Raw genomic sequence first — 27,944 nt, 5'->3', positions numbered from 1 at the left:
ACAATTCCATGTGGTCTTTAATAAAAGCATTGATTTTTTTATTTTTATTTTTTATTTTATTTTTTTTGCTTCAAACAATGCACATTTCGCACAAATGCACAAAAAAACACAATTATATTTATTTTATATATCATATTTACAACCTTACTAGCTATAAGATATAAAAAATTATATATGAAAAAAATATATTATATATATAATATATTAAGATGATTTTTAGCGCAGTAAAATTAAGTTAATATTTGAATGTTCCTGTTTTACGACAGTGGCAAACATTTAAACCAAACTCCAGTCCTTATGTTTCGCACACTTAAAAAAATCTAACAATTTTTTAAGCAGTTTTGTCTTGTATTCCAGTGAATATATCTATACATCTTTAAATTTTACTTGAGAAGCAAAATTGCATAAGTTATTAAAATTTGCATTTAGAGAATACTGCCTATACCCTTAATCAATTTCTAACTATTGACAAATGATATCTTCTTGTTTTAAGCATAAACCTGTTTGTTTGATAAACAATTTGACAATGGAGTTAAAAAAATGAACTTAACATTCTTAAACCAAGTCTAATGGATCTCTTGCTTCTCAATAAAAAAATGTAAGGATGTTATATAAGATATTTTTATAGGAAAACAAGGTTAAAATACTAATTAAGGAACTGATTTTTTCAGGCTGGCTTCATAGAATCATGTGACTATACCTGCATTTTTGCAAAATTATTTTTACGTGGCTCGTTGTACGTACAATGGCAGTTCCCTTGTGATATGAACACTAGAGGCGCTAAAACAACGACTTTTATTCACTTTCAGATTTATCCGTTAATAAACACTCTTCAACCTGTTCCTCACACAATGCTATCTTATGACATCAAAGAACTTTTACTATAGCCCATGAAGTTGATACATTTTAACGTTTGCATTCCATAACAAGCTACATTTACAAGCTTGTTCAAGTGTGATCAAATTGCGCGGTAGCTCAACTGATAGAGCGTTGCACAGGACCGGGGTATGAGTCCTGAAGAGCACACGAGTCGAAAATGTCATTGAAGCACCACAAAATTATGTGGTTGCTTCAGCAATTGCATTTTTCAACTCAAATGTGCTTTTTATGACACTATCGATTACGTTTAGGTTTAAGGCTTAGGGTAGGGAGGTCGGTTTTGTTGATTTAAAACTCAATGCAGCATTAACCTTAAAAACCTCAACTGTTTGGAGGAACATTTAACTAGCTTTTAGCGCCACATAGTAGACATTTCACCTCGGCACTGTCGCGATATGTGTAATGAAGCACTTAATATCATTTTGCTAAAATGTTGCAACAGTCATGTAATTTTCATAGGATCAGGCTGGATTTTTTGCTGTGTGTACTACATTATTTTTACAACCTTATTAATGGTGAGGGCATATAATTAATGTAAACATAAATTAACTCTCTTCTGCTTCAATGGCAAACATTTGAGCTAAACTCAAGTCCTTTTTGTTTGCAGCTTTTGCGCTGTGATGTTCATTCAGCTGAGGAATACGCTGTCCATTTCCTTTGTAATCCCCAAAGAGGCTCTACAATCAGAGCTCTACAAATCTGACGTCATTCTACCTTCATCTTCAAAGCCTCTAGAATATCTCCCTGCCAGCTCTTCATCCACGTCTGTCTTTAGATGTTCCTCATCTACTTGTTCCTCTTCACTGTCATCTTCTTCCTCATTGTCTCCCTCTGGCTCACTGGTGTCTGGAATGATGACCACTTCCTCTTTAGTGTTGGGGTCAATGTCTTCCTTAAACCACACGGCTTTGTAGCCCTCCTCTGCACGCCGCTCTTTGGTAAGAATTGGTTTCACCTCCTTCTCGCCATCTAGGGTATCTAAACTCCCCAGGCTGGTGGAATCGGGTGGAATGCTGCGGGTGGTGGGTGTTTGGAGAATCGAAGCACTGCTGGGGGTCACCTGCTCTTGTGGTGACGCCCAACTCGGTTCTGACTTCAGCCCAGATTCTAGTTTCATCTCCAGGTCAGCAGCCAGACTAGAGTTCATGCTTCCAGAATCATCATCATGCTGGAAGCTCTTGTTAGTGTACTGCATACCCATCTTGGGACCACCCGGACCCCCACCCAGCTGCCGAATGAAAAAGATATGCTCTTATACAATTACAAGAAAGTATACAATTATTTACATTGAAGTTTGGCTCATAGCAAGTAACGTAATGGAATGTTCCAGGAATGTTATTAAAGTAATATTCAGGGATCAAAAGTTAAGCTTAGTTGACAGCATTTGTGGCATAATGAGGATTATGACAAAAATGTATTTTGACCTGTCCCTCTTTTCTAAAAAAAAAGAAAAAATCTTGGTTTCAGTGAGGCACTTTCAATGGAAGTGAATGGGGCCAGTCCTCAAACATTAAAATACTCACTGTTTCAAAAGCATAGCAACAAAATGTAAACAATATGCATGTTAACATGACCTATCTATCTACTGTATCTATTTATCTATCTATTTATCTGTCTATCTATCTAGCGGTAACCGGTCCTGCTCAACCCGCTCCGAGCAGGATTCCAACCCAGGTCTCTGGCATGGGAGGCGGGCACTAACGAGGAGGCTAAAGGCTACAGCCTGTAGCATTAGTCGTTAGTGTGTGTCTTGAGGCCAGGGGAGAAAGGTTTACACACTGCACAGCTACCTACCAGCTACCTACCATTACATATCTGTCTGTCTATCTATCTATCTATCTATCTATCTATCATCCATCCGTCTATCCATCCATCCATCCATCAACAATATTGAATGTTCAGTATATCTGTCTATCCATCCATCCGTCCATCCATCCATCCATCCATCCACAATATTTAATGTTCAGTCTATCTATCTATCCATCCATTCATGAAATTGAATGATTTGTTGTTCAGAGACATCTGTGAAATGTTGAAAGTCAGCTTGACATTCAACTAAAAACACAACATATTTCTTTGTGGTAACTGGTAAATTATTATGAACTTACAGTGCTACGGAAGATGCTAGCCTCAGACAGTTTCTTCCAGTCTGCATTATGGCCCTTGATGTGGTGCACCAGCAGGCCGATAGAAACCAAGCAGAGGATTATCACCACAGCCAAACTGGCCCCTAAAGCTGCCATATCCTCGGGTCTATACCCACCCGATCTCATCTGCGGCCCACCTGAAACACAATACAGGTGAGACACACTTTGTTTTTAGCATGCTTATGGTTAACATCAATTGGGTTTACCTACTGCCTTGACTAATTTGGCTTGATTTTGGTAGACCCTCGATCTACTGTGCTTTATAATAATGTGTTTTCACAAATCTAAACACAGCACACAGCCCTAAGCTGGTTTGCTGGTCTTAGCTGGTTTAAGCTGTTCTAGCGTGACCAACTGAAGTGCCCAAAACCCCATTAAAACCAGAAAATGGACCAGCCTGACCAATTGAGTAAACCAGCAAACCATCTTAGGCTGGTTTAAAATAATTTTCAGCAGGGCTTAAACAGTCAGTATCCAAAGTGTCCAGTATCATAATGCAACCTTGATGCAAATCACCCTTAAACCAGCCTAAATTGGTGTTCTGGTCTTAGCTGGTTTTGCAGCATTGTCAGCCTGGTCTGTTTTTGACCACTATCTTAGGTGTTTTTTTTCAGCACAGTTTGATGGTATTTTATGATAGTATGTTATTTCGTCACAGCATAAGACATAACACACCACAAGAATTAACAAGGCTAGGTAGCTTAGTGTAAGTAAGTGTACCTGTGGTGGGGCCAGGAGTTGTGGAGGTGACGGAGTTAGAGGTGGAGGTGTCTAGGTGAGGGGTGGAAATGGAGGTGGATATAGAAGAGGGGATAGAGGTGGAGACAGAGGTGGGGATGGAGGTGGGGATAGAGGTGGAGATAGAGGTGGGGATGGAGGTGGGGATAGAGGTGGAGATAGAGGTGGGGATGGAGGTGGAGCTAGAGGTGGGGATGGAGGTGCTTTCTGTTAGCGGTGTGTCAGTGGTCTTTTTTGTGGTTATGATAGACGTTGTCGTGATAGTAGTGACCATAGTGGTCGTGGGAACCCCTAAAGAAAAAAAACGGATCACCAGTCAAGAGCTTTGCTGAATTATATGAAATTCCATCCAATATTTGGCCCCAAAAATGTTTTCCTTGTTTTTAAGCAAAAAAAAACCTTTTTATACCTGATTTATGCTTAAAACAAGAACCAAACCAATGGGGTAAGAAAATAAACTTAATTCAAAATATTTTATCTGAAAAAAAAAAAAAAAAAATCATCATAATATTTTAGCCAATTTTGCTTCTCAGGTAAATGTATCTTATATTCAAAGATGTTAAGATATTTAAAAAAAAAAAAAAAAACGACAACAACAAGACATTTATTTTTGGCGTGTTCATGGTATTTCCTTGCAGATTCTTTAAACATGCTGAATTGGGCATTGCAATGATGTTCAATGATTTTCAGTGATGTTCAGCTAATCTCTTGAATGGCCGGAAATGAAAATGGATTTAGTGCAACCCTGGCAGTATCAATATATATCCATGCATCCCTCACCAAATGAGTAAACTTATTGCTTAAAAGCCAGCTGAAAGCCATCCAAAATTACTGTGATTAGCCCACAATTTGTTAGCCACTCTTGATTAACCCTGTTTGGATTGCATTATGTTCCGCAATAATAATTTGCATGAGATCATAATGGGGTGTTGTCTTGGTAGCATGCAATGTTGGTCTGGTCTTACCTGGAGTAACCTCGACTGTAAGGAAAGCAGTGCTTGATTCGTCGTTGGTAGTGTCAACTACCCTCATCTGAGTCACATTGAATTACATAGTGATAAATCTTTCAGTCAGAAAGTCAATGATTATTTAATGTAGAAATTGCATTAAACATTGTATATATTAAGCTCTCACTTGTAAATTTATAGTGCCAGGGGCAACAGCCTTTGCCATGAGTATAAAGCCTTCTGGAGTTATCAAGAAGTCAGTGCCATCCACAACCTCAAATCTAATGTTAGGATTCACCCCCTACGAAGAAAGAAGTCCAGCATTTGACTCCAGAAATATAAAGATTATGGGCCTCATGAAACACGAGTAGTGAATTTCTGAGTAAATCATTCAAAAACCATTTCTAAATAAACTGTAGCATTGAACTGAAGGCAACAATTGGTGTTAATAACATAAGAATGATTTTACAAACAATTCAATTCAATGCAACTATTTACATGAGAATTGTTTCACGAACAATTCAGTGTAATCCATTTGACATAAAAATGGTTTTAAGAACCACTGATGTGAAAATTTACTAATGAATGGTTTTACGAATTATCCAATTCGACAACACACAAAAGAATGGTTTTATGAACCATTCAGAAACCATTCTTACATCAACTGTAACATTAAACTGAATGAGACAACTTATGTAAGAATGTTTTTATGAATGATTCAATTCAGTGTATTCATTAACATAAGAATGGTTTTTGAACGATTAAATTCAAGGCAACTATTTACGTGAGAACTGTTTTACGAACAATTCAGTCTAATCCAATGTACTTAATGGTTTTATAAACAATTCAATGTGAAAATTTACTTCAGATTGGTTTTACGAATTTTCTAATATGACAATATATGGAAGAATGGTTTCATGAATGGTCCAATTCAACAATCTATCCATAAAAAGTTTTTTTACGCTCGATTCAGTTCAGTCCTGCAATTTATGAAAGAATGGTTTTACGAATTATCCAATTAGACAATTTCTGTACGAATAATTTTACGCTATACATAATTCGTTCTGCTCATGTTTCATGAATGAGGCCTTACGTAGTACCCCATAAAGGGAATATTCTTTATAGATTAGAAGCCAGTTAATGTGCAGGTCGATACGTGAGTATGCAGCTCTGGGATTGAAACGTGCTCAGACCAGAGTGCAGTTTGTCTCTCTGAGATCTTACATTAGAAAAGTCTTCATCTGTAGCCTGTACACGGAGGGGCTTGTTGGATATTTGGCTCTCCAGTACCAGACTGTCCACATCTGCGTCCTCTGAGATAAAACCTTCGTAACTGGGTTTCACAAATTTCGGAGGATGCTTACTAATCTCAACCACCCTTAGGATGACTGTGGTGGTGGCAAACTGATCAATGTTCTGCACTTGAAATGCCTATTGAGACAGAGAAGAAAGTTGGGTTGGGAAGCAACTAAAGGAGGTGCGAGATGATATTTGAGGATGATCACTTGATTAAAATACTTCTATGTTTTAGAAACTTCAAAAATACTGGTACACCAATATTGCTGCTCATTGCTGTGAGATAGAAAGCTAATATAAAGCACATAATTGCACATTCAAAACAGAATGGTGTGCAAATATTTTTCTCACCATAACTGAAAGAACGATTGGACCTGCTACGCCTACTGGTTTTAGCATTGTGATGCTCCCGGTGTCAGTGTTGATATCAAATGTACCATCATCATTTCCTGAACATGGACAAAAATAAGAAAATGCAGTCACTGATCAATTACTGGAATTGAGGTTTGTAGCCACAACCATTAATTAAGGGGTTGTCCACTTAATTTTGGCCATGTAGTGTAACTTCTTTATACTGTATAAATCCATGAGGATCATAATATGAAAAAATAAATCTTACCTCCAAGAAATGTATAACCAATGGCCTCATTTCTGCCTTTGTCACCATCAATAGCATTGACTGGACCTGGCTTCAAAGGCAAAGGACCTGTCTGTAGTGTACAAAAAATGTGTCATATGTTTATCTGGACAATGCCACGGCTAATGGTCTGTTCAGTTCACTCATTGCCCCAACAAACACTAACAAACACCAGTTTTCAATGAGTGTTGGGTTTTGTTGGATCAGTGCATTTACCACATTCTAATTGTGCGTTTACACCTCATCAGAAGTACTGTAATTACGAGTTTCTGACTTGTAAAGAACATTCATTGTGTACTCGTAATTGGGTGTTTCTTCAACTTCAGTCACTTTTTTTACTGTGGAAGTCTTGTTAAAAAAAAAATTCATACTCTCACTAGTTGATTTAATTTGTCTACTAACAATGTCCAACATTATATATACATGCAACATGGCAGATTTATGTCATTTTTGTAATTTGTTTTTGAAAGTCATGAAAATTCCATGATTTCCAGAGGAAATTACACTGATGGAAATGAACTTTTTTACGTTTTTAAAACAAAATGTCTGACTCTTTTGTCTTGCTTAGGCTAATTTCATAGCTAACATTTTATGCATCCTAAATACACAAAAGTAGATAATATTTTCACACTTTTTGCATGCTTTTGTGTTAAAGTACAGCTTAAAAACAAATCTACTCACAGGTGATATTTACCTTACATTTTCTCTGTTTTCCTCAAACATCACTTGTATTGTTTCATATCTCAAACATGCTCTTCACTGACACTTTTGTCAACTTGCTAAACAAGTACACTAACTTTTGTAAAAAAAAAAAAAAAAACGTAATTTTGGTAAAAATTCATAGAAATAATTTTGAAACAAATATTGAAATGGTTTATTTTTATTTCACTCTTTGTTTAGATTATTGTCATTTAAAATATGTAATCATTTATATTTTTATAATGGATTTTCCTAATTCTAATATTGAACTCTAACTCTAATATTATCTTAAGCCCCGTTCACACCGCAGACGGCATGTCGCTAGACTTTGCGATCTGTCACTGGTGGGTGTTCCTACTGCTGCCGCCGCTCTAACGATATTGGCAAACTGCACAACTGGCTATAGTAGTGTTTGAAATGCTGTTTACAGATGATACAGCCGGGGGGGTCTGTGTAGCTCAGCGAGTATTGACGCTGACTACCACCCCTGGAGTCACGAGTTCAAATCCAGTGTGTGCTGAGTGACTCCAGCCAGGTCTCCTAAGCAACCAAATTGGCCCGGTTGCTAGGAGGGCAGAGTTACACGGGATAACCTCCTTGTGGTCGCGATTAGTGGTTCTCGCTCTTAATGGGGCGCGTGGTAAGTTGTGCGTGGATCGCGGAGAGTAGCATGAGCCTCCACATGCTGTGAGTCTCCGTGGTGTCATGCACAACGAGCCACGTGACAAAATGTACGGATTGACGGTCTCAGCAGCGGAGGCAACTGAGACTTGTCCTCCACCACCCGGATTGAGGTGAGTAACCGCGCCACCACGAGGACCTAATAAGTAGTGGGAATTGGGCATTCCAAACTGGGAGAAAAGGGGATAAAAAAAACTAAATAAAAACAACTGATGATACTGCCAATAAAATTAAGATATCATACTAATTTGACAAGGAATCAGTTCTTTTGCATCTAACAATGCACATTTTGCAGGGGAGAGCGTTTTATATAACCTGCAGCAGTTTTTAATGCATCATATCATTAAACATGACGCATTTTATATCAATATATGAATTAAACTAACTCGGAATGCCGTCACAGTTTTCCAAGCATCATTTTATTAGGCCATATCTATGTAGGTGGTTACAGACAAATGATATAGAACAGTGAAATCACTCACAGAAACTTTTAACTTCTCCATCTTGCCTGCACTCGAGTCGACTCCAGTGTCTCACACTCACCCTGCCTGGAGACGGGTGACGTAAGCTTCTCTGTCTTCACTCTCATTGGTAGTCGCTCGCGAATGTTGCAACATTTGCATAAAGTTGAAAATTTTTCAACTTGTCTTGTAGCTGTCCATGGCAATCTCTGTTGCTGATGGTCGTGACAGCTCTTGTCGCCGGAAGTCGCTGTGTTCTCATTGAAAATGAATGGGATGGTGTCGCTGTCTTGCGCGATGTCGCTGGCAGTGTGAAAGGGGCTTAAGTGCCTTTCTGAGCCTGTCCTAAAAAATATTTCTCTGAATTTTTCTTTTCTCTGAACATTTTTTTTTTCTGTCTGAAATGTTTTTTTCTCTGTAAATGTTTTTTAGAGAGAATTTTTATTTCTTTCTAAAAAATAAATAAATAAGAAAATTCATTTTTCACTCGATGTCAAGTGTGACAACAGGAGTTATTTTTGATTGTTTGATGACCTCACCACTGGGAATATCGATGCCGCTATTGATTTTGTGCTTTTTTAAATTGTTGGCCTATGTAAACATGCTCTAGATGAACGCATGAACGACACCTCTCACTAAGGCACTAAGACACCTAAAAAAACAAACATTTTCACCTTGTGATTTTTTTTCACAGTGCGATTCAGAGCTTCTATAAAGTATTCTGTCATCAGCAATAAAACTGCACATGGATCCATTTTGCCATCATTTGCATTGAGTCCGAGCACATGAACAGCTCCGTGCAGAAATCTCACAATTACTTTAATTACATATCTGCAGCATAATCCAACAGCTGACTAGAATGTTTGAAATTTTGGTATTTCTTGTTTATCTTAACCACTACGGTATCGCATCTACCTACATCTTCAAAAGCACTGTAAGGCATACCCACCGCTTGTTCAGTTAAGTTAACCGTTCCTTCATAGCCAGAGTTCAGGCACACTTTGCTTGTGCCAACCTCCATTTCTGTACAGGGCTGGAACCATGGCGGACGATTGTCGATATCTATGATATTGACAACGATGATGGTCGAGGTAGTGTGGGTGTCCTGGTTGTCCTGAAATCATCAAGAAAATGTATTTACACACTCAACTTTCAAGATTAATCATGTAAGGTGGGCAGTGCCCCTCCTAGCTCCCCTCCTTAGACACGGCCATGTTGGCTGCACATGTATCATGTTTGAATGGGTGAGATTCAAGGTATTTAGTGAACTCTTCTGTGACTTTAATTTTGGTCTGTTCCTCACAAGTCTATCGTATAGCTTTGGAATACTTGGGATATAGTTTTCAAGTTGTATGGACTACATTTATGATACTTTTATTGTACTTTTTCACATTGTTAGAGCTTGACAATAAAAATCACTGTTCAGTTTTATTCTATTGAAAACTCTGAGAATGCCTGGATATTCTGCTAAACATCTCCTTTTGTGTTAGACGCCAGGGTGAGTAAGTAATGTCTTTTTTTGTGTGTGTGTTTTTCAGAGAAATCTCCAGGACAACTTACTCACCTGTGCATATAGCGTCATTGTGACTTTTTTAACTTTGTCATAATCCAGAAGTTTTTTCACCAGTATGTCAGGTTCAAAAGTGGCCCGCAGTTCAAATTCTCCCTGAAAGAAAACAGAAATGATCCAAGGGCCTTTTTTAGACAGATTTAGAAACATATTTTTGCAACTGTGTGCAAAAATGAGTTCGAAAATGAGTCCTAACGGAATGTGTTCATCATTCCTATTGGAATATTGGGCCATCTGGCAACTGTCGAGTAGTAGGACATTCCAATATGAGTAGGGTTCTAATAAACATCACATAGTATCCAATAGACGTTTCTGTGTACATTGCAAAATAAACTTATACAAAATATCAAGATATTAATTCTCTGAAAACAAGTCTTAAAGGATTAGTTCACCCAAAAATGAAAATTCTGTCATTGTTTCAAAATGGCAGTTTATGGTGACCTCCTCTTCAAGGTTCAAAAGAACGCAAAAGTATAATTCAGAAGTCTAATAAATGATTCTGTGAGACTCATGATTGTTATGAAAGCATACGATAAGTTTTGGTGGAAACAAACCAAAATCTAATGTATTATTTAGTGAAAATGTTCACTGACCGTTGATCTCCTGTGTGTGTTCATGATAGAGCGTGAGAGCAACAGTTCACGCAGTCTCCTTGCAACATTGGGGCGCTCAAGCAAAAACTAATTTGTTTATCTAAAAGCAGGTCCTCCACAGCGATAGTGACAACAGAACACAACACAGCTGCACACAAAACAGAGAACAGAACTTACTAAACATGTCTGAAGAGTTTGTAGTTGAAGAACTGATGCATTTCGATGCCCAGCCTTATTTTTTTTAATGTTTTTGGACCGGTGCCAGTTCACAGTGGATGGAGTTACTCTCACAATGCCGAAAATAGGAAACAAGCAGTCGATAGAATTTACCGTCGCTCGTCACTGCTAGTTAGGACAAATCTGATCACCACAGAAAAGATATACCTTTTTTCACATGTCATTTGCAGTCAGGTTAGGACATGGTGTGACTGTGGCTGCCGGTAGCCTCTATGTTTCTGTTTGTTTTCCGAATACTCCGTTCAAAAAAAAATAAGGCTGGGCATAGAAATGCATCAATTCTTCGACAACAAACTCTTCAGACATGCCACCTCCTCATGGTCGCTATAATGTGGTTTGCTCTCGGTGGGGCGTGTGGTGAGTTGTGCGTGGATGCCGCGGTGGATGGCGTGAAGTCTCCACACGCACTATGTCTCTGCAGTAATGCGCTCAACAAGCCACGTGATAAGATGCACGGATTGACGGTCTCAGACGCGATGGCAACTGAAATCACTACGCCACCACGAGGACTTAAGAGTGCATTGGGAATTGGGGATTCAAAATTGGGGAGAAAAAGGGGAGAAAATAAATAAATAAATAATAGAAAAAGAAAGAAAGTCATATGTGTTATAACAACATAAGTGTGAGTAAACAATGACTGAATTTCAATTTTTGGGTGAACTATCCCTTTAATCTAATACATTTCTGTTTCTTAGGTAAATTTTGTTTTATTTTAAGGATGTATATGTTTACTGGAAAATAAGATAAACAACATGATTTTTATAATGTATGAAAATTATGTACACATTCATTTGGGGTTTTTGTTTGTCCACAGGAAGCAGTAATAGGCCCTCAGATGTACCTCAGGTGACTCCAGACGATAGAGGAGGCGATCACCATCAGCATCTGTTGCCGTGATTCGTGCCACACTGGTATCCACTTTTGTTAACTACAAAAATCATTAATAGTTTTACATTTTAAAACAGTCATGAACAAAAGCAGACAAAGGAGTGACGATCAAGTAAACCTTACAAAATTAGAAACATAAGTTCAAAAGAAGTGAAATGAGAGATCTTGTCATGTACCTCATTGATGTCAAATGTATACTGGCTCTCTGCAAAAACTGGTGGATTGTCGTTTATGTTCTCAACAATTATGGTCAGTGTTAATTTGGTCTAAAAGATAAAAATATGACATGCAGGAGTTTACTTTAACAGTTCAGTAAACATCATAAATACACAGAGGGAAACAAAAAGTAAAAAGTATATAGGTTGTATAAAACATTTAGCTTAACATGTTCCACAAAAACATAACATTTTTATAGAACATATTACAATGCGAGATTTGTTTCTAATTGATTGAAATGAAATACTATTTAAAGTGTTTACTCACATTAGAATCATCTTTTGTACACTCAATATCCACCGAATAGGGATTGTCCTTGTCAAATGTCTAAGAAAACCACAAAACATATGTTATCGGTAATTTTATATATAAAGTGCGGTGACATGAGGTGACATGTTTACCTGCTACAAATGCTTTTTTTATACAGTAGCTGTTAGCTTTAGAGAGAAATGGTTAAACACAACAGCAGATTTGTTTTTCATATTTCCCATAAGATACATTTACCTCATAGTCCAGCACAATATTGGCCTTGATACTGAGGCCTGCAAGACTGAAGAGACCCTCTGGTTGCTGATGAGAGATAATGACCTTCACATCATTTTCAGCTATAATTGTTGCAACTATGTCACCGATAGTGTTGTTTTCCGCCACAAAAATAATATTACCGATTGGTGCATTTTCCAAGGAGCAAAGGTCTGTACCTTTAAGAGAAAGTGACATAAATATAATATATGTTTTATAAGTTTACATGTATGATTCTGACCACAACTGAAAGAAAACATACATTTAAAAAGATTCAGTTTTTGGTTTATACTTTAAACAAATTAACTAAATCTGCCAATGGAACAAGACAAAATTCACTCTGTAAGTTTTCTTAAAACAAGTAGACCCTCTCAAATGTGCACATTTCAAAGTAATAGACATAGTGAAATAAGAGTGTAGGTCTAGATTTAAGGTTTAAGCATTTTAAGATTTACGCATTGCTAGAAGACCACACAAAAAAAAAAAAAAAAAAAAAATGTACTTATTGTAAAAACATAATTGTAAGATTTACACATTTTAATTTCATAACATTCCATCTAATTGAACTGGGTAACCTTTTATAAAATGAAACAAAAATAATTAATTTTATTTTATTATTAAACATTACACAATTCAATGTGATGGAATTTTGTTATAAAATTAAATAAAATCCGTAAATCTTAAAAATAGGCTTAAATACATCGAACACTGACGTGTTTATAGCCATTATATTGAATTGATTGTATTTGAGCTATTTTTTGGTGTAAATCGAACAATTAATGCAGTTGCTGAATAGAGTTTCTTGTAAAATTGACCACTTGCACAATTTTATATAATTAAGCTGTTCTTGAAACAACTTCTTTTTGTTCTTGTTACTGCTCATCAGTTTTATATTCCATTAAAAGCATCTAAACATCTCTTAAACAAGATATATTTACATATAGGTAAATAATTGCCAAGAGAATGTACAGTATATTGAATATACTGTAAGCAGGGCCGTAGCAAGGTCATGTGGGCCCCTTTCCTATTAAAAAATACAGTTTAGAATTTGTTGTGGGGCCCCCTGGACCTTTGGGCCCCTAGAATCGTTACCATCTTTCATCCCACCCCATTTTGTTTTGTTCCATTTTTACTTGTTTTAAGCAGTTCTCACTAGATGTATTGTTTTATTTCTTATTTGTTAACACAGTTAATATTTTGTTATTCTCATTTCTCTGTAGGATTATTACTCTTGACGATTATAACAGATTAGAAGGAGAAAATTACACTTTCGAAAAGCATCATATCCATGTTTTTCCCAAGTAAAAAAAATGACAGCTCTCAAATCACTTAGCAAGTTTTATAATTTGAACTGAGTCTACCAATGAAAACCTGATTATCTAATATTTTTCAACTTAAAACTTTAAGCACTTACCGCTTTGCGCTTGACTGAACTTGCCCAGATTGACAATAACCAGTAGACAGAAAACAACCGCAGAACCTCTAGGCCTTAAATCCATTTCTCTTTGTTAGATGATGGATCAATAATAAAGGAATATTAAAAACGACCCCTTTGTTCCAGCTCATTCACTACTCACACAGAGCGTTTGCGAGCGGTAGCTAATGTGCGAAACTGTCTTCAAACTTAACCTTTGAGACGGAAGCTTATCTCTGATTTATTGGCCATAAATATGACCAGAAGGTGGACTTTTGCCTCACAGACATTAGTGTGTCTGTTTGAACGATCTTTTTACATGTACATCTCTTAAACCGTAAGCCACAATGACAACCATGTTGACAAAGGAATAATTGTAATTATTTGTACACTACAGAGGGTACAGCATCCGTGCTGTTTCCAAAATGTTATAATTCAGGCCATCCTCAAATGTGCGGATGAAACATCCATTGTAATAGATGACATACAGTTTGTTTTTAAAAACTACCCAAAGGAAAAATGTGTTCTTTTGTTATCGCTCATGAGACTTTTTAAAGGAATATTCTGGGTTCAATACAAGTTGAGTTCATTTGACAGTATTTGTGGCATAATGTTGATTACCACAAAAATAAATTGGACTCATCCCTCCTTTTCTTTAAAAAATCAAAAATCGAAGTTACAGTGAGGCACTTACAATGGAAGTCAATGGGGCCCAGTCAATGGAAGTCAATGTATTATTTGAGCTGTAAAGTTGTTGTTTAAATTGTAATTTTTTACAGTCATTTTAGGGTTTGTTGACATTACATCATCATGGCAACAAAGTTGTAAAATTGGTTAGAACTTTACACAGAAATGTTTAGTAAGTGATTTTATCACAATAAAATCACATTAACACGCATATTGTTAACGTTTTGTGGCTATACTTTTAAAACAGTGAGTATTTTAATGTTTACAGATTGGCCTCATTCACTTCAATTGTAAGTGCCTCACTGTTACCTAGATTTTTGCTTCTTTTTTTTTTTAAGAAAAGGAGGGGTAAGTCAATTCATTTTCGTGGTTATCAATATTAAGCCACAAATGCTGTCGATTGAGCTTAACTTGTACTGAACCCAGACTATTCCTTTAAATTGTATTCCCTTAAGTGTTAACTTTGTCTCAAATGTGTCCACTAAAATACCTCTGTGGAAATTAAAAGAGACACAAATAAGACAGTTGTTGGCACAGTGAGAGTATAGACCTAAAGAAATGAATGTGGATAGCTGCAGTTATTTTGGTCTTGGAAGAATTTGATGAGAAATGTTGGAGGATACATTGTAATCTTTGAATTTTTAATTGCAGACTTTGGTATCTTAGCAAATCCGAGCACAGGTTGAGACATTGTTGAGATCTCTTCTGAAAGTCCAGAGGAGAAACATGAGATTACTGGAGTCTTTTTCTCACGAGACATCTAAGGAGCAAGAGATTTAAGCAAAAGTCGCCATTTGCTTTCCTTTTAACCTCATTATTGTATTGGAGAAATAATTTAGATATTAAAGAGATTTAATTTGTGATTTGTGAGAAATGTGTATGTGATTTGGCAATAAAAGTGGTGAGAGTTTACGACTGAAATAAACTTGCTAAACAAGCAAACATCATGGGGACAGGAATGCACTTTTTGAGTTCTGAGCTATGCTGATTGTTGATGAACTTTTTTTAATGTTTAGTTGGTAAAGTATACAGACAAATAATGGGCATGTGATGCTGCTAATTCATGCCAACATAAATGGACACAAGTTTCACTTACGTAACTAATCTTCTAGAAACTAATCGGAGCCATCTCTATTATCTAATCTTTAAACTCCTATTCAAGTACTGTAATGCATAATAAGTGCATTATTATATTATTTGGGCACAATTCCAATTACGAAAGACACTATAAGGAAACAAAATTCTCTGCTAGTCCAGCCTATGATTGGCCACATATCAATTATGATTGTAAGTGTTAGTCATGCACATTATTGTGTACTGGAATGTTTCTGTAAAATCATGTAAGGTAATGAAGTTCTATCAGGAAGACTCGCAGACTTGGGTGAAATTTAAGATATTAAGACATTTATTTGATGAATATAAAACAGAAATGTAATGTCTCTCTTTGGCGTAAGCCCCGTCTGGCGGTCCGAAGAAGTTGTACTCAGAACCGTCATATCCTGCCGGAGATAGGAGGCAGGGGCGAGGAGCCTACCCCGTGCAGGACGGGACTCAACTGGTGGTGGTGGGGTGGTGGGGTGGTGGAGGTTGCCGTGTTAGCACACTGAAACAGCAATGTGATAGATTGTGAGCAGACTTATAAAGCATTGGCTTACATGTGATTGGCTAGGAGTTACTTAGTTAATGGTACGATGATGTATAGCTGCTAGTCTTCCCGCTAGAACTACGCTGTGCTTACATTTCTTGTGTAGTGTAATATAGAAATCAACTTGTGCTTTTGAAGAGCTAATGTGTGATTTCATGAAAAAAATAAACAACAACTATTAACTCAAGAAGCAGTTTGTAAATGTAATTTGAGTCTGAGAACCCAATCGTGATGAAACTACATTTGGAAACATTTTGTCTCTAAAAAAGCACACCAAATCTGCAGGTAATTTGTTTGACACAATTAGAAAAAGTCAGTGTCTTTGTTTATTCAAATATGTACAACAGTTTGTCATAAAACATGTTTTACAATGTTACAGCAAACTGATTCAGACATTTTGTGAAATTGGTGTCATGTTTCTTTATTGCTGGACAGTAAGCCGACATGCCAGTCGAATTCGTTACTGGTACACGTTTGGACATGAATACTGTTTCATCAGGAAAATCAATCTCTCTGGTTCTCCACCGGAGCCACTGCAAAGACAAAAGAGAGCATGCATCATAAACATGCTGTACATGAATGCAGTGCAAAGTAAAGTTTAAATGTCATTATATTTGGGAGCATTCTCTAGCAAATAACAAACTGTTATCACTAGTACATATAACTGAGTTTGCTATACTTCTAAGAGAAAACTATACATGTTATGCATTGCTAAATTTAATGATAATTGAGCTTACTGAATGCTAAGAAGAAAGCTATGTATGCTGTTTCGTTACGTTTAACAATAATCGAGTTTTCTGACTGCTAAGAGTAAGCTATTTATGCCATGTTTCGGTATATTTAACTAAAACTGAGTTTTCTAATGGCTAAGAGAAAGCTATGTATGCATTTTCGTTACGTTTAACAATAATCGAGTTTGCTAATTCCTAAGAAAAAGCTATGTATGCTATGTTTCGTTACGTTTGACAATAATCGAGTTTGCTGACTGCTAAGAGAAAGCTATGTATGCTATGTTTCGTTACGTTTAACAATAATCGAGTTTGACTGCTAAGAAGAAAGCTATGTATGCTATGTTTCGTTATGTTTGACAATAATTGAGTTTGATGACTGCTAAGAGAAAGCTATGTATGCTATGTTTCGTTACGTTTAACAATAATCGAGTTTGACTGCTAAGAAGAAAGCTATGTATGCTATGTTTCGTTACGTTTAACAATAATTGAGTTTGACTGCTAAGAAGAAAGCTATGTATGCTATGTTTCTTTACGTTTGACAATAATCGAGTTCGCTAACTGCTAAGAAGAAAGCTATGAATGCTATGTTTCGTTACGTTTAACATTAATCGAGTTTGCTGACTGCTAAGAGAAAGCTAGGTATGCTATGTTTCGTTACTTTTGACAATAATCGAGTTTGCTGACTGCTAAGAGAAAGCTATGTATGCTATGTTTCGTTACGTTTGACAATAATCGAGTTCGCTAACTGCTAAGAAGAAAGCTATGAATGCTATGTTTCATTACGTTTAACATTAATCGAGTTTGCTGACTGCTAAGAGAAAGCTAGGTATGCTATGTTTCGTTACGTTTAACAATAATCGAGTTTGCTAACTGCTAAGAAGAAAGCTATGTATGCTATGTTTCGTTATGTTTGACAATAATTGAGTTTGATGACTGCTAAGAGAAAGCTATGTATGCTATGTTTCGTTACGTTTAACAATAATCGAGTTTGACTGCTAAGAAGAAAGCTATGTATGCTATGTTTCATTACGTTTAATAATAATTGAGTTTGACTGCTAAGAAGAAAGCTATGTATGCTATGTTTCTTTACGTTTGACAATAATCGAGTTCGCTAACTGCTAAGAAGAAAGCTATGAATGCTATGTTTCGTTACGTTTGACAATAATCGAGTTCGCTAACTGCTAAGAAGAAAGCTAGGTATGCTATGTTTCGTTACGTTTAAAAATAATCGAGTTTGCTAACTGCTAAGAAGAGAGCTATGTATGCTATGTTTCGTTACTTTTGACAACAATCGAGTTCACTAACTGCTAAGAAGAAAGCTATGAATGCTATGTTTCGTTACGTTTAACAATAATCGAGTTTGCTGATTGCTAAGAGAAAGCTAGGTATGCTATGTTTCGTTACGTTTAACAATAATCGAGTTTGCTAACTGCGAAGAAGAAAGCTATGTATGCTATGTTTCGTTACTTTTGACAATAATCGAGTTTGCTGACTGCTAAGAGAAAGCTATGTACTCTATGTTTCGGTACTTTTAACTATAACTGAGTTTTCTAATGGCAAAGAGAAAGCTATACTCGTCATGTTTCGTTATGTTTAACGATTAACCCTAACTAACCCTAACCCTAACCCTAACGCTATGTTTCGTCACATTTAACAATGATCAAGTTTGCTGACTGCTAAGAGAAAGCTATGTATGCTATGTTTCGTTACGTTTAACAATAATCGAGTTTGCTAACTGCTAAGAAGAAAGCTATGTATGCTATGTTTCGGTACGTTTAACTATAACTGAGTTTTCTAACGGCTAAGAGAAAGCTATACTTGTCATGTTTCGTTATGTTTAACGATTAACCCTAACTAACCCTAACCCTAACCCTAACGCTATGTTTCGTCACATTTAACAATGATCAAGTTTGCTGACTGCTAAGAGAAAGCTATACCCGTTATGTTTCGTTATGTTTAACAACTGAGTTTGCTGATTGCTAAGAGAAAGCTACACGTTATTGTTATGTATTGTTACATTTAATGATAACTGAGTTTGCTGACTGCTATAAAAAAGCTAAACAAACTACAAATCGTTACATATTAGTAAGTGTAATAAAATATTTTTACGTTACATATAACAATATGTTGTACCTATATTGCTAGTATATACTTAATTAGCTCAGCTGCAAATATCAGAAGTATTTTGTAACAACAAAATCTAAAATAAATGTTGCTTTTGACAGAGATTTTTTTGTCTGAAAGAGAATAAGGTTCTAAAAGGGAAGAAATATTAAAGAGGACTGGTTAACCTTTTCTTGCTGTTCTGCATGCGTTTCAGGAAGGAACAGATGGAGGTGATTTTAGCTTTGGATCTCAGCAGTTCAGCATATCTGTTTGTGAAATCTATGTCACCCAGCTGTCTCGTCTGAAGCCAAAGTCTCCGGGAGCTGTAGGTCAGAGTCAGTAATAGGGACTTAGGAAGGTTAATAGTTACTTTTCCTCTCACTGTTACTGTCCACAAGGGGGAGGTCTGCACTAGACTACACAAAATAACAAAAGTGACTTATTTATTAACAATCAAAGTTCACGAGACACACCCGCTTCTGTCTGCAACACCCATATCTGCAGCATCCCTCAGAAAAAGAGTCCTTCTTGGAGAAATGCTGTCTGTTCTCGTGATGCTGCCCTCTTCTCCAACATAGCTACAGTGATAAATGTGAATAAACACAGAGTCAGAGCATAAATGAATGAGTCAGAGTTTTATACATCCATTGTAAATATATCTGCACTATATGAGGCCGTCTGTATATTACGTACAGGACCAGCATGTGAAACCGTTTTATATTCACAAAACGTTTGTTTGGTGTGTATGTGTGTGTATCAGGGAAAATGTGAAGGTGTGTGAAAATGGAAATCTAATCACAAACCCAAGCCCAAGTGTTTACACTTTTAAATCATTGCTCTGTTTGTTTGAGAATCACAACACAGCAACATTGGCTCAACCAGTGGTGTGAGTTGAGGCAGGACTATCTGTTTGTTTGACTAATGGCCGACGGAAGAGGGGATGAAATTATTTATTTGTAAAACTATTCTCCTGTAAATTGTTGCATTTGAATTATTTGTAAAATCATTCTGTAAATCATTGCATTGAGTTAAATAGTTTGTAAAACTATGTATTCCTCCATAATTGTGGCATTGAATCGTAAATAAAATAATTCTTATTTAAATATGGCACTAAGTCGAATAGTTTGTTAAATCATTCTTACATAAATTGTCACATTGAATTGTTCGTAAAATTATTCTTTTGTAAATTGTTGCACTTAATTAAATAGTTTGTAACATCATTCTTGCCTAAACTGTCATAAATAAATAAATTATTCTGTATATCATTGCCCTAATTTAAATAGTTTGTAATACCATTCTTTTGTAAATTGTCACATTGAATAATCCGTAAAATTATTCTTCTGTAAATTGCTGCACTGAATTGAAAAGTTTGGATAATCAATTCTTTCGTAAATTTTCGCATTGAAACTTTCATAAACATTTTTTTACGTAAATCGGTGCCCTAACTTAAATAGTTTGTAAAACCACTGTTACGTAAATTTTAATCATTCGTAAAAAAAATTCTGTAAATTGTTGCCCTAACTTGATTAGTTTGTAAAACCAGTCTTTCGTAAATTGTCACATTGAATCGTTCGTAAAATTATTCTTCTGTAAAATGTCGCCCTAACGTGAATAGTTTGTCAAATCATTCTTGCGTAAATTGTCGTACTGAAACTTTTGTAAAATAATTTATATGTAAATTGTTGCACTGAACTGAATAGTTTGGAAAATCAATCTTTCGTACATTTTTGCATTGAAACTTTCGTAAAATATTTTTTTTATGTAATTCGGTGCCCTAACTTAAGTACTTTGTAAAAACATTCTTACGTAAATTGTCAAATTGAATAATTTATAAAATGATTCTTCTGAAAATTGTCGCATTGAAACATTCTCAAATAAAAATTTCCATAAATAGTTCCCCTAATGTGAATCATTTTAAAAAATATTCTTACGAAAATTATCACATTGAATAATTTATAAAATAACAGTATTCATCTGTAAATTGTTGCACTGAACTGAATAGTTTGTAAAATCATTTTTATGTAAATTGTCAAATTTAATTGTTTGTGAAATTATTCTTCTGTAATTTGCTGTACTCGACTGATTAGTTTGTAAAATTATTCTTGCGTTAATTGTCACACTGAATCGTTCATAAAGTAATACTTCTATAAATCGTTGCAATTGAATAGTTGATCAAACCAATCTAACTAAATGGTTTGAAAACCATTCTTGTGTAAATTGTGTAAAAAGTGCCAGAGCAGATTTTGACGTGTCCTGACCTGCCCAGAACAGGAAAGCTGGTCACACACTGCAGTAGTAATATTGCAATGATGGACACTTGCATAAGACTCGTAAGAAAAGACATTTCCACACCTTAAAAACATGAAAATTAGAACTTTTAGTGAAAAGAGACATACAATTTTCCAATCCATTTGAATGTGAAAAAATTCTGTATTTCACTCACCCTCAGTTTGATGCTCCAATAGCAGTCTTGCAGTTGTTCAGCGGTTATTGCCTGGTTTTTATTTCCAACCTTTTTGTACCCCTAAAATCACTGATCGTGAAGCGTCACCTGGTGATGTCACAAAGTCCTCCGCACCCTATGCGTGTCAGGTGGCTGAAAATGAGTGAGTTTTATTGGCCGGACTATTTACTTTTTCATTAGCCTTTTGTTATCATTTCTCCTACACTTGATTTGATGGCTGCATGTGTGCAGTCATGTTAATAAAGTTAAATATCATCAACAATGTTCACTTCCTTAATTTATGGTAAAGGCAGATGAGGTGGCTGCAGAACCAGTTTACTTTGGGAAAACAGTCTGTTTGATATTGATGAGATTGCAAATTAATCAATAGGAAAGATTGTGTCTGACAGGAAAAAGAGATTATGGATGAACAATGAACACACACACATAAACACTGTGGTTTGCAAACTACACTTGATAGTGTCTACGCTACACACTACTATTCTTGCTGTTTCTTACTTTTATTATTATTGGTATTTACTAAGGCAAGCGTCACTATTATTATTGCTCGTTAGGGGATTTGAACAAACCCCTAATCATAAGTTATTTTGTGGCATGCTTTACTTTTGTAAATGATCAGACTTGGACTTGAGCCATGTCTAGGGACTAGAATATAACAGAAATTCGTGGGTGGGCTCTTTTCGACATGCTGTATCTTATAGCTATCAGCAGTTGGCGCTGTTAAGTCATACTTTTAGACAGCTTCGTAAGCCAATTGAGGAAATGCATACTTGAGCGAGCCTCTAAGTAAAAAAGAATGTAGCAGTTTGAAATCCCAATCAGGTCATTTCTCTGGAATCGACAAAATCATTCCAGAACTGAACGGTCTGACTGCAACTCAATTCAAAACTCAAGTATGGATTTCACTTTCACATATTGCAAAAAAGTCTGGTGTATTTCAGATCACAGGGGTGAGCCTCATTAAAACAGCACCATTCTTAAAGATATAGTTCACCCAAAAATTGTTATTCTGCTTGAGTGAACAGTTAAATATATTCAGATGCAATGTGTTAGATATGCGTTATGTGTAAACCCTGAAATGTAGTTTTATAATGTTGTGGATCTTGTTCATTCTCTTCTGACTGATTTTCAAATATGGTTGAATTTGTGGCTGCGCAATTTGTGGGCGTTAACGTTAAAGTTTTAAGGAGGCACTTGGGCCAAAACCAAATGTTTCAAACAGAGGGTCAGAGACAGGATGGAAAGTGATCATATATTACTAAATTAGGACTGTTTTGGTGCAAAAAAAAAAAGCTTCACTAACATTACCAGTGGACCTCAGGGAAGACAATAAAATTATAAAAAAAGAGCATTTCATGTCCTCTTTAAGGAATCAGTTTGTCTGATTCACAAAACAGGTCTGAAAAAAGAAAAGAATTGTGTGTGTAATATATGTCCTTTATGTTTTAGTGTGAACAGGGGGACAAAGATAAAAGAAATCAGAAGTCGTATAAGAAGCAAATAAAAACCCACTGGTGACTCAAGAGAAATGGCCACATCATATCTGGCATTATGGGTACAACAACAACAGATATATCCAACGATGAACAGTTTTCTTTCTCTCAAACAAACACACACACACACACACACACCCAAGCTCTTTTTTGTCTTTCATAGACCTGACTTTGACCAACTGCAATGAACCATATGCTGCTCCAGCCGTATTTATCTGCTTCCGAATCGGATGGTTCATAGTTTTGGTCTGGCCGTTATTAGAGAATAATGACTGATAAAGCTTTCTCAATCTTTAAGGTTATTAAACACATTTGTTTCCATTTAGAGTGAGATAGCTAACAGCACAGATGGGTGATGTGGCCTCTTTTCATAGACATATTCTAATAATACACAATTAAGGGAGCTAAAAAGCAGTTAGTGAACTAGAGAACTTACTGGCATGATTGAAACTGCGACATATTTCAGAGTGGGCTAGATGACAGTGATTTGATCCGTGCTGTGTGAGAGAGAAGTTGTAAAGATTTAAATTGTGAAGGCAGCTTGAATGTGTATGTTTATAGCTAGCGTGATGGTTGGAACGATGGTTGCTGTTGCATTTCAGAATAATTTTTTTGACCAGCTTATTCCAAAACTTAAACTGACATTGGAAAAGCTGGCAAGAACACCGGAAAAGGTGTTTAAATGCAATGCAAAATCGGGGTAATGGGCGAAAATCTCGATCTTTATGATCTTACCCTTATAATGGAACTTAAGACATACATTGTCGAGTTCAAGCATAAACCGTTTTTCACACGTACATTTTTGCCCATAATCCCGATTTCACGCTGCATGTTAACACGTTTACTGCCGTTCTTACCGGCTGATCCAATGTGCTCAAATGTATTTGCATGTCTGTTTACATTTTGACAGCAAAAGCAGAGGATAACCTGATGATTTCAGATCTCATGTAAACGCAATTATCTGCCATTGTTGGATTTTTTAAATAAGCAGCTTTCTGAGGACCTTGGTAGCTCAGTGAGTAAAGACGCTGACTACCACACCTGGAGTCGTGAGTTCCAATCCAGGGTGTGCTGAGTGACTCCAGCCAGGTCTCCTAAGCAACCAAATTGGCCCGGTTGCTAGGGAGGGTAGAGTCACATGGGGTAACCTCCTCATGGTCGCTCTCAACAAGCCACGTGATAAGACGCACAGATTGTCGTTCTCAGATGTGGAGGCAACTGAGATTCGTCCTCCGCCACCCAGATTGAGGTGAGTCACTACGCCACCATGAGGACTTGGAGTGCATTGGGAATTGGGCATTCCAAATTGGGGAGAAAAATGGGAGAAAATCAAACAAATAAAAGTAAACAAATAAGCAGATTTCTGGTAGTTATTAACATATTGGTGTGCAAGTAAACACATCTTTTTTCTTCTCTAAAATCAATAACATTCTATTAACAATCAACTTTGCTTTCTTTGAAATATGCACTTTACTTCAAAGACCAGCTGAAATTGTTTACTTAATACTAAATTAAACTGCACAAATTTAGTGCAGCACTGATCTTAGCTTGAGTTATTTTCACTAATATTTTTGTTTTATGACAATTTTTGTAATAATGTGCATTGTGCTAAGATACTGTATCTCTTTTATATTATGCTGTCTCGTAATGAGGCTTTTCACATTAAATTTCTTGACAGACTGCTTCCAAACCAAAGGACCCAATTTGATGTCTTTGATCCGCAGCTGTAAGCAAAAGATTCAATTAAAATTAAGTACCAATAGATGGTGTCAAGTACTTTTAGAACACAATGTTAGTAATTAGTGTAACGTTAAACTCAATGTGCATTAAGGAAAGTATCCAGACTAAAAATAATATATTAGATATACTGTAATATATTCTAAATATAATGTACATATATATCGATATATAATTTATTAAAAAGGTTGAAATCAGGAAATTTCGACTTTGCACTGTCCCCTAAAACATTAAAAATTATTTAGTATTTTTGTGTACAATTTGTGTTTTGTTTTGTTTTTGCTGATTTGCTGACCCCAAAACTGCTGCCATTACCATCAAGGCAAACTGTTTTAGATACAAATTGATAATCAATATAAAAACAAATATATAACCAAATATAAACAATATTTAGAGAAAATTTCTCCATGACAACCAAATATATCCAAATATATATATATATATACATACAGTATATTAGGGCTGTCAATCAGTTACAATTTGTAATTGAATTAATTACATGGTGTGCCAATTAATTGCATATATATATATATATATATATATATATATATATATATATATATATATATATATATATATATACTTGCTGAGAAATCCCCTCAAATAACAATAATTACAATATATACAGTATATTATTAAAAAACTAAGATTCAGATAATTAAATGCATTACATTATTGTGGCAGAGGAGTTAAGCATTGATATGACAATATAAAAAGTGGCTTTAAAATCCAATATATTGTTGTGGTGATGGGGGCATGGTCATGTGCAGGAGAGAGAGAGCAGTCAGGCTCCTCACCTGGGTTGTCATTATCTCTAACACCTGTTTCTCGTTGTAGTGATGGCGAAGGGAGACATAAAAAGGTGCATGAGGCATCAGACTGACAGAGAGAGAGACTGTACCTGTGTGCTCGACAGAAGCCTTTACTCATTTGTGTGTGTAAGACTACTTGGCCACTGAGTGCCTTTTTGTTTGGTTTATGAATGATGCTGAAGAGTAATAAAAACACTCACATTGACAGTTCACTGCCTCCTGACTCCATTGCCCAGACAACAAACCTTCTATAATTGTTTATTTGCATATTATTGAACATAAGCCAATCATTGGCCTACAGTTCACAGCAATCCATTTTGCAACTGAATTTGCCAGTCAGTCCAAGATTTATTATAAGAGCTCTTCTACTAAGGACGCGTCAATGTACACATGTGTGAGATGGATGCTTTTGGAGCGTCTCGGTTGCCATACCATTTTTAGGTTGCTGTGTCAAGTTAAACGTAGTATAATACTTAGAAAAACACATCTTGAAATCCCTAAGTTCGGTTTTGTGCTCCATCAAGCTGTGTTTTGAACGCAAGAACGCGTCCTCGTGTTGCGCTGTCTGCTGAAGTGTTGGTTTGTTCTCTGTATAAGCTGCGCATTGCCTATACAGCTGAAGTTCCGCTTACTGCCCCCTGATGAAAACAGGTGGTATACTTCATGCCTGAATTGCTCAGGAATCTTCCTTATTACATGGAATTTTGTATATAAATATTCTTTTATATTTATGCATATGTATACTTACAAATATATACTAAATATAAACTTTCATAATTTGTTCTTATGGAAACAACACATTATTGGGAGCACACCTCTGCCAACAGCACTCAAACTCTACGCAATGACAGAGAGTGCTTTCACTGAACAGTAAACAAACACCTTCACTGTGAAAGATATTTATGTCACAGATTACACCACATGACCATTTACCCATAATTTCCTCCCGCTGTCGGGTAACTACCCCAGCAGCTGCACCGGTGCCATCAGCCATCTGTGACCATACACACAAACACACACACTCAAAAACTATACAGAGACTGTAAATAAGTTGACATTAGGTTTTAAACAATGATGAAACTATGTTTCATATTTATATTCCTCTGGTGTTTAGCTTTAATATCTTCACTTTAACCTAATCTTGTGCATTAAGAGTATATTACTGTCAGCAATTTGATTAAAAATAAGACTTATTAAAGCTTTACGGAGACAGTAGGTGTTTTATTAGGATCCTGTTAAAGGCTTAATCTGACTTTAATGGGGACCTTAAAAAGGGAACGTGACTGTTTAAATGAGACAAATGCACAAGAGATAAGAAATGGTTTTGTATGTCAAGCAATAACAGCATAACAGTTTATGATGCAAAAATATGCAGTTTCTAATACAGAAAGCACAGATGAAAATGAAAATACACTGATTAAAATGTAGATGTTTGCGTGATATACTTTTATAAATCTTTTTTCATATTCTCTGTCTCTAGAGTGAAGTAAAGGTAAGATATAAGTCTCAAAATATCATAATAAAGGTTTCTGTGCAGCAGTAATTGTAATGCACATACTGTCCTAGCTGGCAAAATTAGAACAATAAGATAAGAAAATGAAAAGATACTTCCATTTATCTAGACAACAGAGTACATCGATACTGAAATCAGAATACAAACACACATGCATAGCTGACTCACTTCCACAAACTGCGAATTATTGATCGATGAGTAATACACAAATAGAGCATGATTGTACATCCAAAAAACATATTAAATAAGATTTGTCTTTAAATGCTGTTTTATCTTTAGCATTTCTCAGAAATGTAACCTCTATGGGAATGCCTCTAAATGAGATATTTCTTTTAAGTGATGTTAAGGAATAGTTCTGTCATTATTTACTCACCCTCTGTCGTCCCAAACCTGGATGCTATTATTTTTGAAGAATCTTCACACAGCTCCTTTCCATAAACAGTTCAGTTGGTTTTCAGGCTCTTAACTGGAGCCAAAGAAATATGTTTACTTGCGTTTTCTTAGGCAATATTTTTTTTTAAAGTAAGCTAATTAGATTTTACAGTGCAAATATCATTACCGAATTTACAATGAGTTTAACTCGCATTTGGCCTAACAAAACAGCAGGCATTTTTCACTTAAAAGTTCAACTCTCCTGCATCTATCTTTACAACCTGGAAAGGTCAAAGCATTACTCAACAACGATTTATCATAATGCAGATGAAATCTACACAGATAATCACAAAACAGATTATGACATAAAAGAAGACTGTCGCCCACAGGCCTGTTGCTCCTACTAGCTGCCTAAAGGCGACTGTCGCTGAGCGGCAAAGCAAACTTAAATTAGAAAGC

The 27,944-nt window shown here is 35.9% G+C and overlaps 1 protein-coding gene across 1 annotated transcript; it reads right to left on the bottom strand.

Moving 5' to 3' along the window:
* Positions 1-19: 19 nt before the first annotated feature.
* LOC127435941 (cadherin-related family member 5-like) lies at positions 20-14,085 on the bottom strand. The gene is made up of 15 exons (XM_051689769.1): positions 13,926-14,085; positions 12,494-12,690; positions 12,257-12,316; positions 11,950-12,039; positions 11,727-11,813; positions 10,050-10,151; positions 9,435-9,599; positions 6,627-6,717; positions 6,359-6,456; positions 5,936-6,142; positions 4,899-5,012; positions 4,730-4,796; positions 3,747-4,055; positions 2,988-3,163; positions 20-2,107 (listed from the first exon to the last, which is right to left on the bottom strand). Exons 1-15 carry the CDS (start codon positions 14,008-14,010, stop codon positions 1,571-1,573), a joined length of 2,385 nt encoding a protein of 794 aa, XP_051545729.1. The 5' UTR covers positions 14,011-14,085; the 3' UTR covers positions 20-1,570.
* Positions 14,086-27,944: the final 13,859 nt, after the last annotated feature.

Source organism: Myxocyprinus asiaticus, chromosome 46 (genome assembly GCF_019703515.2).
Source record: "Myxocyprinus asiaticus isolate MX2 ecotype Aquarium Trade chromosome 46, UBuf_Myxa_2, whole genome shotgun sequence".
Lineage (NCBI taxonomy): Eukaryota > Metazoa > Chordata > Actinopteri > Cypriniformes > Catostomidae > Myxocyprinus > Myxocyprinus asiaticus.
Note: the sequence above shows the minus strand (reverse complement) of the source record. Positions and strands in the feature narration are given on the sequence as shown.

What these genes read in the sequence shown, in the direction of transcription:
- LOC127435941 (XM_051689769.1), bottom strand. Translation starts at nt 14,010, where the DNA reads ATGGATTTAAGGCCTAGAGGTTCTGCGGTTGTTTTCTGTCTACTGGTT. An exon ending in TGGTTATACATTTCTTGGAG is followed by an intron (nt 6,457 to 6,626) that starts GTAAGATTTATT and finishes GTCCATGTTCAG; the next exon opens with GAAATGATGATGGTACATTT. An exon ending in AACTCCTGGCCCCACCACAG is followed by an intron (nt 3,164 to 3,746) that starts GTACACTTACTT and finishes ATTGTGTTTCAG; the next exon opens with GTGGGCCGCAGATGAGATCG.